General features: G+C 37.9%; 1 protein-coding gene across 1 annotated transcript in view; it reads left to right on the forward strand.

The window, feature by feature from the left end:
* arhgdig (Rho GDP dissociation inhibitor (GDI) gamma) overlaps window positions 1–12,900 on the forward strand; it is a 28,388-nt gene extending 15,488 nt beyond the window's left edge. The window contains exons 4-6 of the mRNA XM_051387144.1: window positions 5,590–5,666; window positions 8,445–8,508; window positions 9,931–12,900. Coding sequence (XP_051243104.1) covers window positions 5,590–5,666; window positions 8,445–8,508; window positions 9,931–10,127 — 338 coding nt within the window. The 3' untranslated portion in view covers window positions 10,128–12,900. The remainder of the gene's footprint in view (window positions 1–5,589; window positions 5,667–8,444; window positions 8,509–9,930) is intronic.

Consider the following 12,900-nt stretch of genomic DNA (forward strand, 5'->3'; position numbering starts at 1 on the left):
TCACTGTTCAAATGAAGATTAGGTTTAATTTGGAGGGATGTGTGTGTTCTAGTTACACAACTAAAGAGAAAAGGAGAAACTGCTGAATGCTGTGTGAGAGAAAAACATCTTTAATCATTAATCTACAGAGTAAGCAGCAGTGTAATAATCGGCCCTGCTGGTGTATCATGTTGCAGTCAGATAGCCGAGCCGGCACCAGGCTGGATGTGAAATGGACTTTCCATCGGTGGCTGAATGCATTAGAGACCTCATTATACACTATAGGCTGTTACAAATGCAGCATGGTGCTCTAAGTGATGACAAGCATTTACTACTCTGCATGTGTGTGTGTGTGTGTGTGTGTGTGTGTGTGTGTGTGTGTGTGTGTGTGTGTGTGTGTGTGTGTGTGTGTGTGTGTGTGTGTGTGTGTGTTTAGTTAGAGAGGGGAGAGAGAGAGAGAGAGAGAGAGAGAGAGAGAGAGAGAGAGAGAGAGAGAGAGAGAGAGAGAGAGGGAGGGATGGCAAAACGCAGGGTCAGATACATTGCACCGTAGTCTAGATGATTGCTGGTGAGAAAGGAGAGAAAGGAGACACTCTGACACACTTACTGCATGCTTGACTGGTTGTCCCTTCAGAGACCTTTAACTTCTGCCAGGTTGTTTGGGCGCTTGTGTCTTAGCCTCAGCCTCTCAGTTCATAACTGGTCCCTCATGCACTCAGAAGGTGTGAAGTCTCTCAGTACATCAGAGTCTCTGTCAGCACAGACAACAACAGGACAGGTGGTGCTCGGAGCTTTGTGCTCCACTACAGTACAATTTATAATATATATATATATATATTTTTTTTTTTATGTGCATTTACACCTATTTTTTACTTAATTAGGTTACAGTACAACAGCCATTCAGGGTCTCCTATAACTGATTGTGTAATTTTGTTTATATACTGTAATACTGGAAAAATCTACCCCAAACTCTTAATTGTAAAATATATTCATTGCTTTAGACACACAAGCAATCCAATGATTAAACAGGCTTTAAAGGCATCACACTCTCTTTGCTTGTGTTGCTATTGCAGCCTGTCTGTGGTTTGTTTCCAGGAATGGTCTGCTCCTAGTGCAGCAGAGTAGAGCGACGCTCTGTTTTACGTATCTGTGTCGGTGAACTAAGGATTTATTTTGACCAAACCAGAGTTATTAATTGTTGGAACAGTGTAAAGACTAACAAAAATGTTTTTGGTGAGTTTTATTTTGTTTCTGTCCACTTTGAAGTTAATGAATGTTACAATCGTAAGGTAAAATTACTATTTTTGTCTATGGAGTCCGGTGGCAGGTTAAAACAAAAGGTCTGTCTCTGTAGGGAGTTTTTTTTTATTTCAGTGGCAACTGAATTTTGTATAAATAACCCTTTAAATAAATCCCTGGGTTTAACCAAAAAACTTATTTGAAACAAAAAATGAGCACTGTAAATTAATCACCCAAACTGTCTGTTGTAAACCCATTATTGACCTTAATTAAACCCTGACCTACTGTTCTAGTGTTGCAGTCAAAGAGGAAGTTTTACCTCTTATAATTAAATAAAACTAGTTAATCTGGCCAAACTGTTGGCTTGTTTATAACCTGTCTGATCATCTGCCCAGTCTCATTTTGCATGCCTCAGTCTCACATGACACTTGCCCTACCCCATTTTTGAATTCATCATCGAATTCCTGCCTCACATATCATCCAGTATATCACCACCTTTTATCAGCAGTGCCAATAGACAGTAACTTTACTCTTGCTCTTAAGAAATTACAATTTCTTTTTATCATTTCAGTTGTTACTTGTGTTTTGATCAATGGCCCTGAATGTTGATGCGTTGAAACATAAAAAATACTTTCCAGGCTGAGCTAGCAGCACAAAAACAGCTTTTAATGTGTTTCTGTGTCTCAGTAGATACAGCAATATGGCTGCTAGAGATAGGGATTCATTGCCCAATGTGGCCACCCATGCAAAAAGCATACACTGTAAGCACAATACTGTGACCCAGTTTGGTTAGAAGTTCACCTTAAACATAAAATTTTAAAGGGATCATATCATGTTACTGCAAAACATGTGCTGCTTCTATGTGAGGTCATTTCATTGCAATAGTATTACTACCATTTCTGTCTTATATATATATATTATTTTTTCAATCCTGTGTCTCAGTGGCTGCCTATTATTCCCATGCTATAAGGTTTAACACAACACTTTGGCCTATGATATATGGTGTGTCACATACTGTACTGTGTGGCCTGCTGCCAGGCCGCACTACACCAAGCAATATCCTTGACTATGACTTTTCAGTGCTCTGGTGCCCTAAATGTAAACACTTGCTTTGTTAAACTTTCATGTTCTCAGGCTTCAGGGTTGTTTTGCTGAGCATGCATGCTGCTACACATTTACTCAGTCACACACACTCACGTCAAGCAGGCAGCCTAGCCTCTCTGTGTCCGCCGCTGATCTTTACCTCGCATTTATTGTGTGCTGTGGACATATGATATGATAGCAGTAATAATATGTGACCACTTTAAAAGGATTGTGTTTGTGAAATTCATATAATAATGAGATTATTTATTCAAACGTGGGCAGAGAGTGAATAGAAAACATTAAAAAGAATTCAAAAGAACTGGATGCTAGCCTGAATTTCCTCTGAACCTTTCCCTGGACTACAGGCCAATCTCTAATCTCTTTCTATCTGAACTTAATGAGGGTTGTCTCCGATAAACCTACTGCTCATTTGTCATGCAACATTCTTATTGGCTAATTTCACTTTGGTTTTAAGTGTAATTACTCCACTGAAACTGCAGCAGTGAAGGTTCTTAACAGCCTCCCAGTTGACATGACATGAGACTTATCATCTGACTGCTGTGTATACGTTTATGAATGCTGGTGGAAGAAGTGCAACATTTATTTAATTTAGTAAAAATCCTGCATTCAAATTCAGATGTATTTATGTAAGTTAAAGCTAAAGTACTCTTTATGCAGAATGGTCCAGGGGGTTAAGTTAAGATATATTTTATAATAATAGATAATTACTACTAATTAATCTTATAGAGACATTCATGTTCCCCTCTGACTTTTCATTTAGCGCCATCATCAGATCAGCATTTCCAATTACCTTATTGCTGCTGAACATGAGAATGGTGTCATTGTGAACTTGTTGCTGATATTAGCAATCAGCTCAAAGCACCACTGTGTCTAAATACAGCTTCACAGAGCTGCTAGCATGGTAGACCCACAGTTTTGTTAAGTTGTGACTAGTCGAGGTGGAGCTTTTATTAACTGCTGTGTATATACTGTTGGGTAGTTTAATTTACAAGAATGCATCATATTTTATAAACTGATCATGTATTCTTGAATTAAGATTGTATTCTCAAGAGTATGCTACCGGTAAATAATTGTCATATGTGATACATGTAAAACGTACAAGATTTCCTTACAGTATAATTTTCATCTTATATCTAAATTATATACTTTTGGATAAAATAAACCTGACTCTAAACCAAAAATGTTATTCCTATTATCTTGTTCTATGTGTTCTCTGTGGGGGCACTTTTGTTAAGTTATGAAGTTGCAGGTTTTTACAGTAAATGTCAGTCTACTGGTACCTGATGCAGCCACTACAAAACAATAGAAAATAAATGATTTGACAAAAAAACCAATAAAATCAAACATTTGTCTTTTGTGTGTATTGTTAAATAGGTGAAACTGGTGTATAATATTTTCATAATTATTTATTCCATAATATTTTGAGCTTTTCTGGCTAAGTGTGAGCTGTTCATTTAATCGCGTGTGCATTCTTGTGTGCATACTGGCATGAGTACATAGTGTGCGTGTGTGTGCGTACGTGTGTGAGGAGAACAGGTAGACAGCTCTCCACACTGACCTATTTTCTTAGTCAGACGCTCCCAGGGGAGGCCAGCATCTCTTCTCTTGTCGTCTCCTGAGACGAGAGAAAGAAGAGGAGAAGGGAGGCGATGAATCAGAGGGAGGAGATAGGAGCGTTACATACCACAGTTCATGGAGGGAGATAGACTGAATGAACTGGGACAGAGATGGAGCAGTGAAAAAATGTCAGCCACTGAGGAACAGCTTTATTAGCTTGATATCGTACATTTCTGATTTTATCTAATGGGGGAGTTTGAAGTGTTTCATGTGGTGGTAAAATGCTCCCAAACCTCAGGAGGACATGTAGATTCTCAATTAAAGGGAGAACGTGTCAGTCGACATCAGCAGAGTTGGGGGATTTTCCATCGGCAAGAGAGATATGCTGTCTTACTTAAAGTGTCTAAATTTGTCACAAGTGCATGTATTTTTAATGCGAGTGACACCAGGGGGAATCAAACCTTTAATCCCACGCAGTTCTCTTCTGAGGGGACGATGTATGCTCTGTTTGCGTGCGTGTTATCTGTAGGTCACTTCCTTTCTTTGCATATCTGTCTTCTTCTACACACCACTGCTGTCTGTTTTTATTCACATCTATCTCTCCTTCATCTCCTCTCCTCTCCTCCTTTCTCTGGTTCTCTCTGTCCATTAGGAAGCACTCAGGACTGATGGTCAGGTTTAAATTGAGATTTAAAGTGATTAGGCAGTGGATGCATTTCTGATTGTGATGTGCTTTTTACAATGGCCCAGGATGCTTCGCCCCCACTTCAGTATGAACCCATTCAACCCCACAGCACTACGAAGACAGTTTAATTGTACAAAGAACCAGTAACACAAAAAAACCTGTATGTTAGAGTCATATTTTGCACAAACTTGTAATAAGTGCACATGTACAGTAAGTTATAAATATTTTTGCCCACCATGTTTCTTACTATGTACTGCATATAGTGTATATATTTTCATTATAGACTTATCTTATATCTTTATAATATTGTATTTTATTATTCTTTATTGTATTTTTACACGTCAGTATTGCACTACATTTCCCCTGTGCTGCTGTGTCAACTTGAATTTCTCCCACGGGGGATCAATAAAGGAACATCTTATCTTACTGGGCTACGAAAGCCACCTTTAAGTGTGACTTTAATTCATACATGAGAGGAAAATGCTCCAAATCCCCTGGATTAAGTGTGTATCATATAGTTTTATCATGTAGTAAACCCCATTTATCATATTGTTCACCACTAAGCAACATACATCCAGCTGCTATTGTATTAAAGCTACAGCTTCCGAGATTGACCAACTCTAATGCTGTATTCTGTATTTTAAGTTAATATGTTTGATTAACTATGCAACTTTTTCATTTCTCGCTGCTGACAAAATCCACTTTTTGTGCATGTTCGTTGTTATTCATTTACTTGGAAATTCAGTAAACAAAATTACCATGTTAAAAATGATAAAAGACCATTTTTCAATAACACTTTTGGAGGTGAAGATGGACAATTTCTCCAAAAGATTATTCTAATACAGTTCTGCTTTATTTACAATTTCAAGAAATCTGATGTCTGCTGCTGCGAGCTACATTTCTCAGTATGAGATAGGATTTATGTGTGAATCAGCAACAGTGAGTCATTTTAAGACACTGCAGCAGGTGATGTCATACGTGTCCTACTGACCATGACTGATGTTTGATTGTTGTTGTTTGTGCAGGAGATCTGCAAGCTCTGAAGGAGAATGCCCTTATCCTAAAGGAAGGAGTGACATACAGACTAAAGATAAACTTCAAGGTAAGACGGACAGATGCAGTCCCAGAGGTATATTAAGGACAGAGAGATTTACTGTACATTACAACGTGGATTGATTGCTGTGTATGTGGGTGGGATGAACAAACAGAGGATCAGGTATTTACTGTAAGTGATAAAGAGAAGGAGAGAGAGAGACGATGCTGAGTAAGCAACCGTGTACTATACAATCAAACCACAATATCAAACACGGCCATTATCATATTCAATGAGTCTATTCAGTGCCGTCCAATTTTATAGTGCCAGTAAGGATTAATGCTGGAGAGGCAACTTGTCTTCAGTAAACATCAGTAAGTTTCTCATTTCTGATAAATTAGAAATTCACTGCTTTTAAATGTCTTTAGCCATGGTAATGACGTGGCTCTATGTCTGTTGGTCCACTTTAGTCCAGACTGACAATGTCATCCATATAATGTAACAACTACTGGACAGATTTCCATAAAATTTGGTAAACATATACATGTGATCCAGAAGAAGAACCCTGGAGACTTTGGTTATTTCAGGATGTTTTCACTCATCCTGTTAGAGATATTTAAATTTCCTCTCGCGCCACTATCAGGTTCACATTTGTTCATTTTAGTGAAATATTGTCACAAATGTTGAATGGATTGCCATTAAATTTCATACAGACATTCATGTTCCCCTCAGGATGAATAGAAATCACTGTGATGAGCCCCAGACTTTTCCTTTAGCGCCATCATCAGGTCAAAATTATAATTTGTCCCATACTTTGGTTTTTGATGGATCTTAATTTAACCAAAGTTTGGTTAGCCTCACAAAGACCCTATCATGGCTGTAGACTCTTCTTCTTCGCTTGTTAGTTCTATCAGAGGTAGATAAGAGTAAAATTCCAACACTGTTTTCACAACCATAGTGAGGACAGGGTTGGTACCACCCTTACTCCTGTTTGCTGCTCTTAATGCTTCATTTTGTCCCAAAAAGACGAACCGAAGTGGTCACAAAGTTGTCAACTGATTAAGAAAGTTACACTCAGTTTGTCAAAGACAACAGCCCCAAATCCTTCCCAGTTATAAACACAACTCTTATTTTCTGGTGTGATATAAAAAAGGAGAAAACAGCAGTAACTGTGATTCAAACCCAAAACGCACATCAATTACTAATTTTCATTAACTGTTCCCACTAATGCCACTTTTCCCAGCCTCTCTCTCTCTATCAGTGTTTGTTGACCTTTTTTTCTTCCACATTTTTTTGTCTGTCTCTTGCTCTATCTGTCAGATCTTTGTTGTTACCCTCCCCTTTTTCTCACACATCCATCCTCTCTCCTCTCTTTCCCTGCTCTGTTACAAATAAACCACTCAATGTAAACACACAGCAGCTATTTCCCAAGCTCATGTCCCCCATGTCCTCTATAAATAAATACAAACTGGGGATGTATGAAAACTATTTTTGAAACGAAAATCAGTACAGATATCCATGAGAGAAAGAGTGCACCCAGAGGCTAAAGGGATTATTTATGGAACAATTATAACATTAAGAATGATTACATTTCTCTACATTTGTCCCATTAGCCACAGTAATAAGAATGCACCAACAAACAACAATATCAAGCCAGGAATGCAAGCTGCTTCACTACTGGCTGTTTTGTTTTAGGAGGTGTTAGAGGTGAATTGTCAGTAGTTTTTACTGTTTGTTCATCATGTCTCTAAAACTCAGTGGGGCTGCTGCAGAACTCTCAAGAACTGGCTGAATACCAGATCAATAAACAACCTAATGGTCTGAGAGTGATTCAGATTGTTTTACTTCTGTACTAGCACACTAAGATCTGGATGAATGTTATTAAAAAAGAGAAATTGATCAAAAATGAAGACAGAAACAATGGACACTAAGAACTTTATTTGGCATAAATAGAAATGTAAATGTAGGGGCTAGTTGCCCATTTAATACGCAGGTTTTTATTGAAACGGAGAGACTGCATGGTCAGTGTGTATGTGTGTGTATGTGTGTGGGTAGACTGGAGGCAGTACTCCAGGGACTTGGCCCTGATGGGAAAGGGAGATGTACAGAGAATGATCAAACAGCTCAGAGTTACTGACTCCGCTCTGACACCTGCTGGCCAAACTGCGTCACTGTCATCTTTTAAAGCGGCTTCACCCAGGACACAAACACTCATTCCTCACATTAGTGTGTGTTTTGCCTGACATGTTCTTGAAAGCATGGAAATTGTCAGAAAAATAAAAACACGCAGCCCATAGAAAGCTATTTCGGTCCGGACAGATTGTTACCTGCAACTAAAAAATGTATTCACATGCAAATGTTAAAAGGGCACTCTTCATTAAGTTTAGTTTACTCGTCACTACTACACTACTACTCAGCCTGTGAAAACGGATCAAAAATGTATTCTCTTAAAAAGTTAAAGAAAACTATCTGATGATGTTAGTTTGGGTTTGAGATAAAAAGTTTAGTAGAAAGCCTGTTTTATAAACTGAAGATGGGGGTTTGTAAGAATAGAATAGATAAAATAAGTTAAGCTGCATAACTCGCGTAGTATCCACTGTTTCTTTAAGTTTGATGCATGCATATGCTTTTGTAACCATTCTTTGTAAAAAGCTGTCTCATATGAGGCCCCAAACCCCAAGTGCAATACTAAATTGTTGGAGTAACCCTTCAAATGTAAAATGTGTAGAAAAACTACAGTTTTGTTTGACCTTCTTTCTGTTTGAGTTTCTTCCTGGTGCTCCACATTTGTTTTTGATCAACAGAAAAGTCCATGAAAAGATTTGATGACTCTGTGTGTGTCTGCAGGTGAACAGAGAAATTGTCGCTGGCTTGAGGTACCATCAGGTGACCCAGAGAAAAGGAATAACAGGTAAGTTCAATTCAGCCACCATATGATAAATGTACAAAGTGACAAGAAGCAACTAAACACATCAGTGTCATTCATGACTAGCAGTTTGACTAAATACAGATAATTATAAATGCAACTAAGCATCCATCATGTCCGCTGTTGCAGAAGAAAAGCTGAACATCAGTTATTGTACTGGATGAAAAGATGAATGCAAACAATTTCCATTTAAAATTCAAAATATGCCACTTATCTGGTATAGAAGTGAGTGTACAACGAAAGTCTATGTGTATGAAAATACACATGTATACATCATAAACCTAGCTTATAAACTCTGGGGCATCATTAAACCTCTAAGAATTACACTTAAAGGTCCAGTATGTAACATTTAAGATGATGTATTGTCAGAAATGGAATATAATATTCATATCCATGTTTTCATTAGTTTATAAATTAAAACATACCTATGAATACTGTTCACACACTAAACCTTTAAACTGAGGAATGAAAGATAATACACATTTATCAAACAACTCCTACTTACAGCGAGGTGTAGGAGCATCACATGCTCAGAGAGGGAATAAGTGGACTTACCTGCCATCTGCCCCATTGTTCAAAAATTGTTACACATTGTGTTTCTTCTTCAAAAACACATCAGTTTTTTTTCTTTAAAGTGATTTATTTGCATTGCACCCTTAATATCTCCATTAGAAATTACCATGTGGCATTAACAACAATGCAATAAATGTATTAGGATGAAATCAAAAATTAGCTAAATGGAATGACAAGAAAACCAAACTAGAGCAACAAATTCTGCTGCTTATGAGGAGAATTAAATATATGTTAAGTGCAGATAATGAATGTGCATAGAAATTGTTTCAAATGAAATAATTCCATCTCTTCTTGTGTTTGGACCAACGAAGAACAAAGAAAAAGGAAAAATGGTGGTGTAACATCCTGTCAAATAGTCAAACCAAATGCAAATGATATGCCAAAGCTACCCTATTCTGAATAATACATACTGACTCAGCTAATGTATTATTCATCTTGATCAACGATATACTTTTTTTTTCAGACCTACAGTCATCCAGGACTGACTCTTCAACAATAATCCACCACGTCTGAACAACCAATCAGAGCCAAGAATGGGAATGAGACTATCAACTATCTCTTTCTCGGCTCTGATTGGCTGTTTTCGTTCAGGCGCTGTGGATGGTTGTAACTTCCTTTAGAAGCACTGGGAAGAGCCAGAGGGACCTGATTTTTTCACAGATTATCTTTCTCATGTATTACTGTCAGAATATAGTGTGAAATTTCAACACCTATAACAAAAAGTTATTTTTATAAACGCTACCTAGTGCAGCTTTAAATCCAAAATCTCACTTTTACCACACTGATAAAAACCGGCTCTTCTGTTGTCTGTGTCCATTTTGTATCTTCCTGCAGTGGACAGGGTGTCGCGCATGGTGGGAAGTTACGGCCCAAAGGCAGAAGAGAATGAGTTCATATGCCCGGTTGATGAGGCACCCAAAGGCGTGATATCACGTGGCCACTATGGGATCCGTTCCCGCTTCATCGACGACGACAAGAATGTCTACTTGGACTGGGAGTGGGCTCTCGATATCAAGAAGGACTGGAATTAATAGAGGGAGAGAGTGAGAGAGATGATGCTCTTCTTCCCTTCTTTCACTCTTATTCTTCCCTTCCCCTTTGACCTTCCCCTCTCTCCCCCTCCTACTCGTCGTCCCGTGAGAGCAGCCAATGCAGTGGCCGAGACAGGAGGCTCCACTTCTCCTCTTCCTCCTTATTCTTCTCTTCTACCCTTTACTTCCTTGTCTGTTTAATGCAGGTCTCCTGAAACCCATGTCTGACAGGGACTTTTAGAGAAGAGAATCCCCCGTCTCTCAGCCATCTGTCCCTGCATCTATGTTCTTTTTCCAGATTCTCCTACATCCATATCCCATTCATCCAGAGTTGTCCACATGATGAGTTTTTTTTGGACTCTCCCTTAGTTTCCTTTCTCCCACCCTTCCTTGCCTATCCTTTTATGTGCCCCTGCCTTCATAAAGCAGCAGTGGTCAGTCTGAGGCACAAAGGGAAATACAATATATACAATGCATAATTACAAACATCCAATATCTGTCAAACAGACTTTTCCAAAGAGAAGAGATGAAATATGTAAATACAGATTGCATTTGGATGCTCAGCAAGAATTATGGGTTCACACGTCGGAACATTTGTTAAAAGGTTTACCATTAAAAGAGAGTTGAAAGGGGGAGCGCAGAGGGAAGCGACATGACACAAACATACAGTGTGAGATGAAAGGGAGAGGGGCATGTTGGTGTTTTGAAGACAAAGGGAAGTTAGTTAATGTAGCTGATTTTACTCTCTCACCAACACGGTCCAACGGTAGGAGCTGCAGCAGAGGTTGTAGGTGGGGTTTGATACACCTGTGCTAAGTGCATAAAAAACCTGAGGGGAGATGCTGAAAATTTGAAAAACCAAATCAAAAACATGTTTTGCACTAGTCTGACGTTGAGGCAAAAAAGTGCAATTGGAACAGAGTTAGAGAATGAATCATGACGTATGTAACTTTAAGGTCCATTGAAGAGATGAAAAATGACAGACAAAAACATCAGATCTGTGTGGAGACTGTAACATTCCTCAAATTAAGACATGAAACTAACAGACATGCTGTATTTCCACCAGCTGTTTATCTCTATTACCCAACTCCTAATAATTGCATAACAATAGTGGAAGGAAATGTGCATTCATTTGCATTTTCTTTGGCTGATTTTCTAAAATTTTGGTTAAAGTTTGTGCTACATTTAGATGGAAACCTCACTTGTGAGAAGCTCACGGAAGCAATTAAGGTACTTAAAAACCGCTGGAATGCACAATTTGCATCAAAATTCATATAGACGGACATGATGCAGTGCAACTCACACTTTCCGATGCTATAATTATCTTCATGCATAACATCCATTACATCCATAAATCCTCTTAGAAATCATGGGAAAAAGAGGTTCCTAACTTGCTGAGGATCATCACATTTTCACAGTTTCTTCAGTATCAAAGTAATCCAGTGACAGTTGGCTGTACATTCATGGGTAAACTGCAAACAGGAACTGCTAATTGCTAATTTGGGATGTTTCTAACAGTGCCAATTTGCCAAATTGTAAACAAATATACACAAGAAGACGTTGTGTGACAGGCTCAAGCTGTAGTTACGCTGGATACATTGACATATGCTTTCTTCTCTTTCTGTTACATCTTTTTCCAGAGTTTTAGGGAGTCAGAGATATAACTGTATGTTTTATTCCATGGCATAGGGTATTGATTGATTGATTGGTCTGTTATCTGATTAAGGGATTTGAAGGAAGACTTTCATATCAATGATGTTAATAATTCTTCAAATTATGACATAAGTTTTCATGGTTTTGCCCTATAATTGCAGTTAACAAATCAAACACAAATACTTTGAAATTACACTCATGCAGAAAATAACTTATACAGTATACATAATCAACTCTACAGGAAGTAAAATAATGTATAGAATAGAATAATATATAGAAAATACCCTCTGATCATCCAACTATTGTCTTTTCAAAGCATTAAGAAACTGGGATGAGAAAATGAATCACCTCCTCTCACAGACACAAGATCTTTGAATTGTGTTTGAAAAGATTTAGACATGGTGTATTTTAACATTGCAGTTTGCTTTCAAAGCAGTCTTTGTGGAGCTTTTTTAAAGAGCAGACCAATCAAAGACTGTAACTGAACTGTGCATATTGTAGAAAGAGATGCATGCATGTCCTTAAGGATTTGATACTATTTGCTCAGTGAAAAAACCAACAAAATTAGCCCTTTCTAAACCTCCATATCAAGGACACAAGATGTGAATAAAATTCTGCTTTGAACATTAATGAAACATTTCAAGATGGTAGCTGAAAGATGGAGTACTGTCTGAGAAGTATATTAAAGGATGAATTAATTCTCCTTAAAAAAATAGGAAATATTACTGTGTTAAGTCTTTGGATATGATATTGTCATTGTTGCTGAACATATTGAACATTGAAATACCATTTGAAATCATTGTGATCTAAGACTAACTGTAAATGTTGGCTTGTTGGGTGTTGCATGGTTTAGCAAGATTCTCTCTTCCTTTTTTTACGACTTTATTGTAAAATTTAATGTGATTTTGAAAAAAAAAGATACTGACGCAATATCCAGATGTCAATGGTTGCCATATACTGCAGATACAGTATTTACAGGGATATTTTTGAAGGCACAGATAGCTGGAAACATTTGTCTGTGTCTAATGCCCCAGCCTGTAACGATCAAGTGCTGCATCCTCAAATATTGGTGTCAAATCTAGTATCCTGTATCTTTTAATAAAGGCAATTCAAACAACCA

The sequence above is a fragment of the Dicentrarchus labrax genome, unplaced genomic scaffold (genome assembly GCF_905237075.1).
Source record: "Dicentrarchus labrax unplaced genomic scaffold, dlabrax2021, whole genome shotgun sequence".
NCBI lineage: Eukaryota > Metazoa > Chordata > Actinopteri > Moronidae > Dicentrarchus > Dicentrarchus labrax.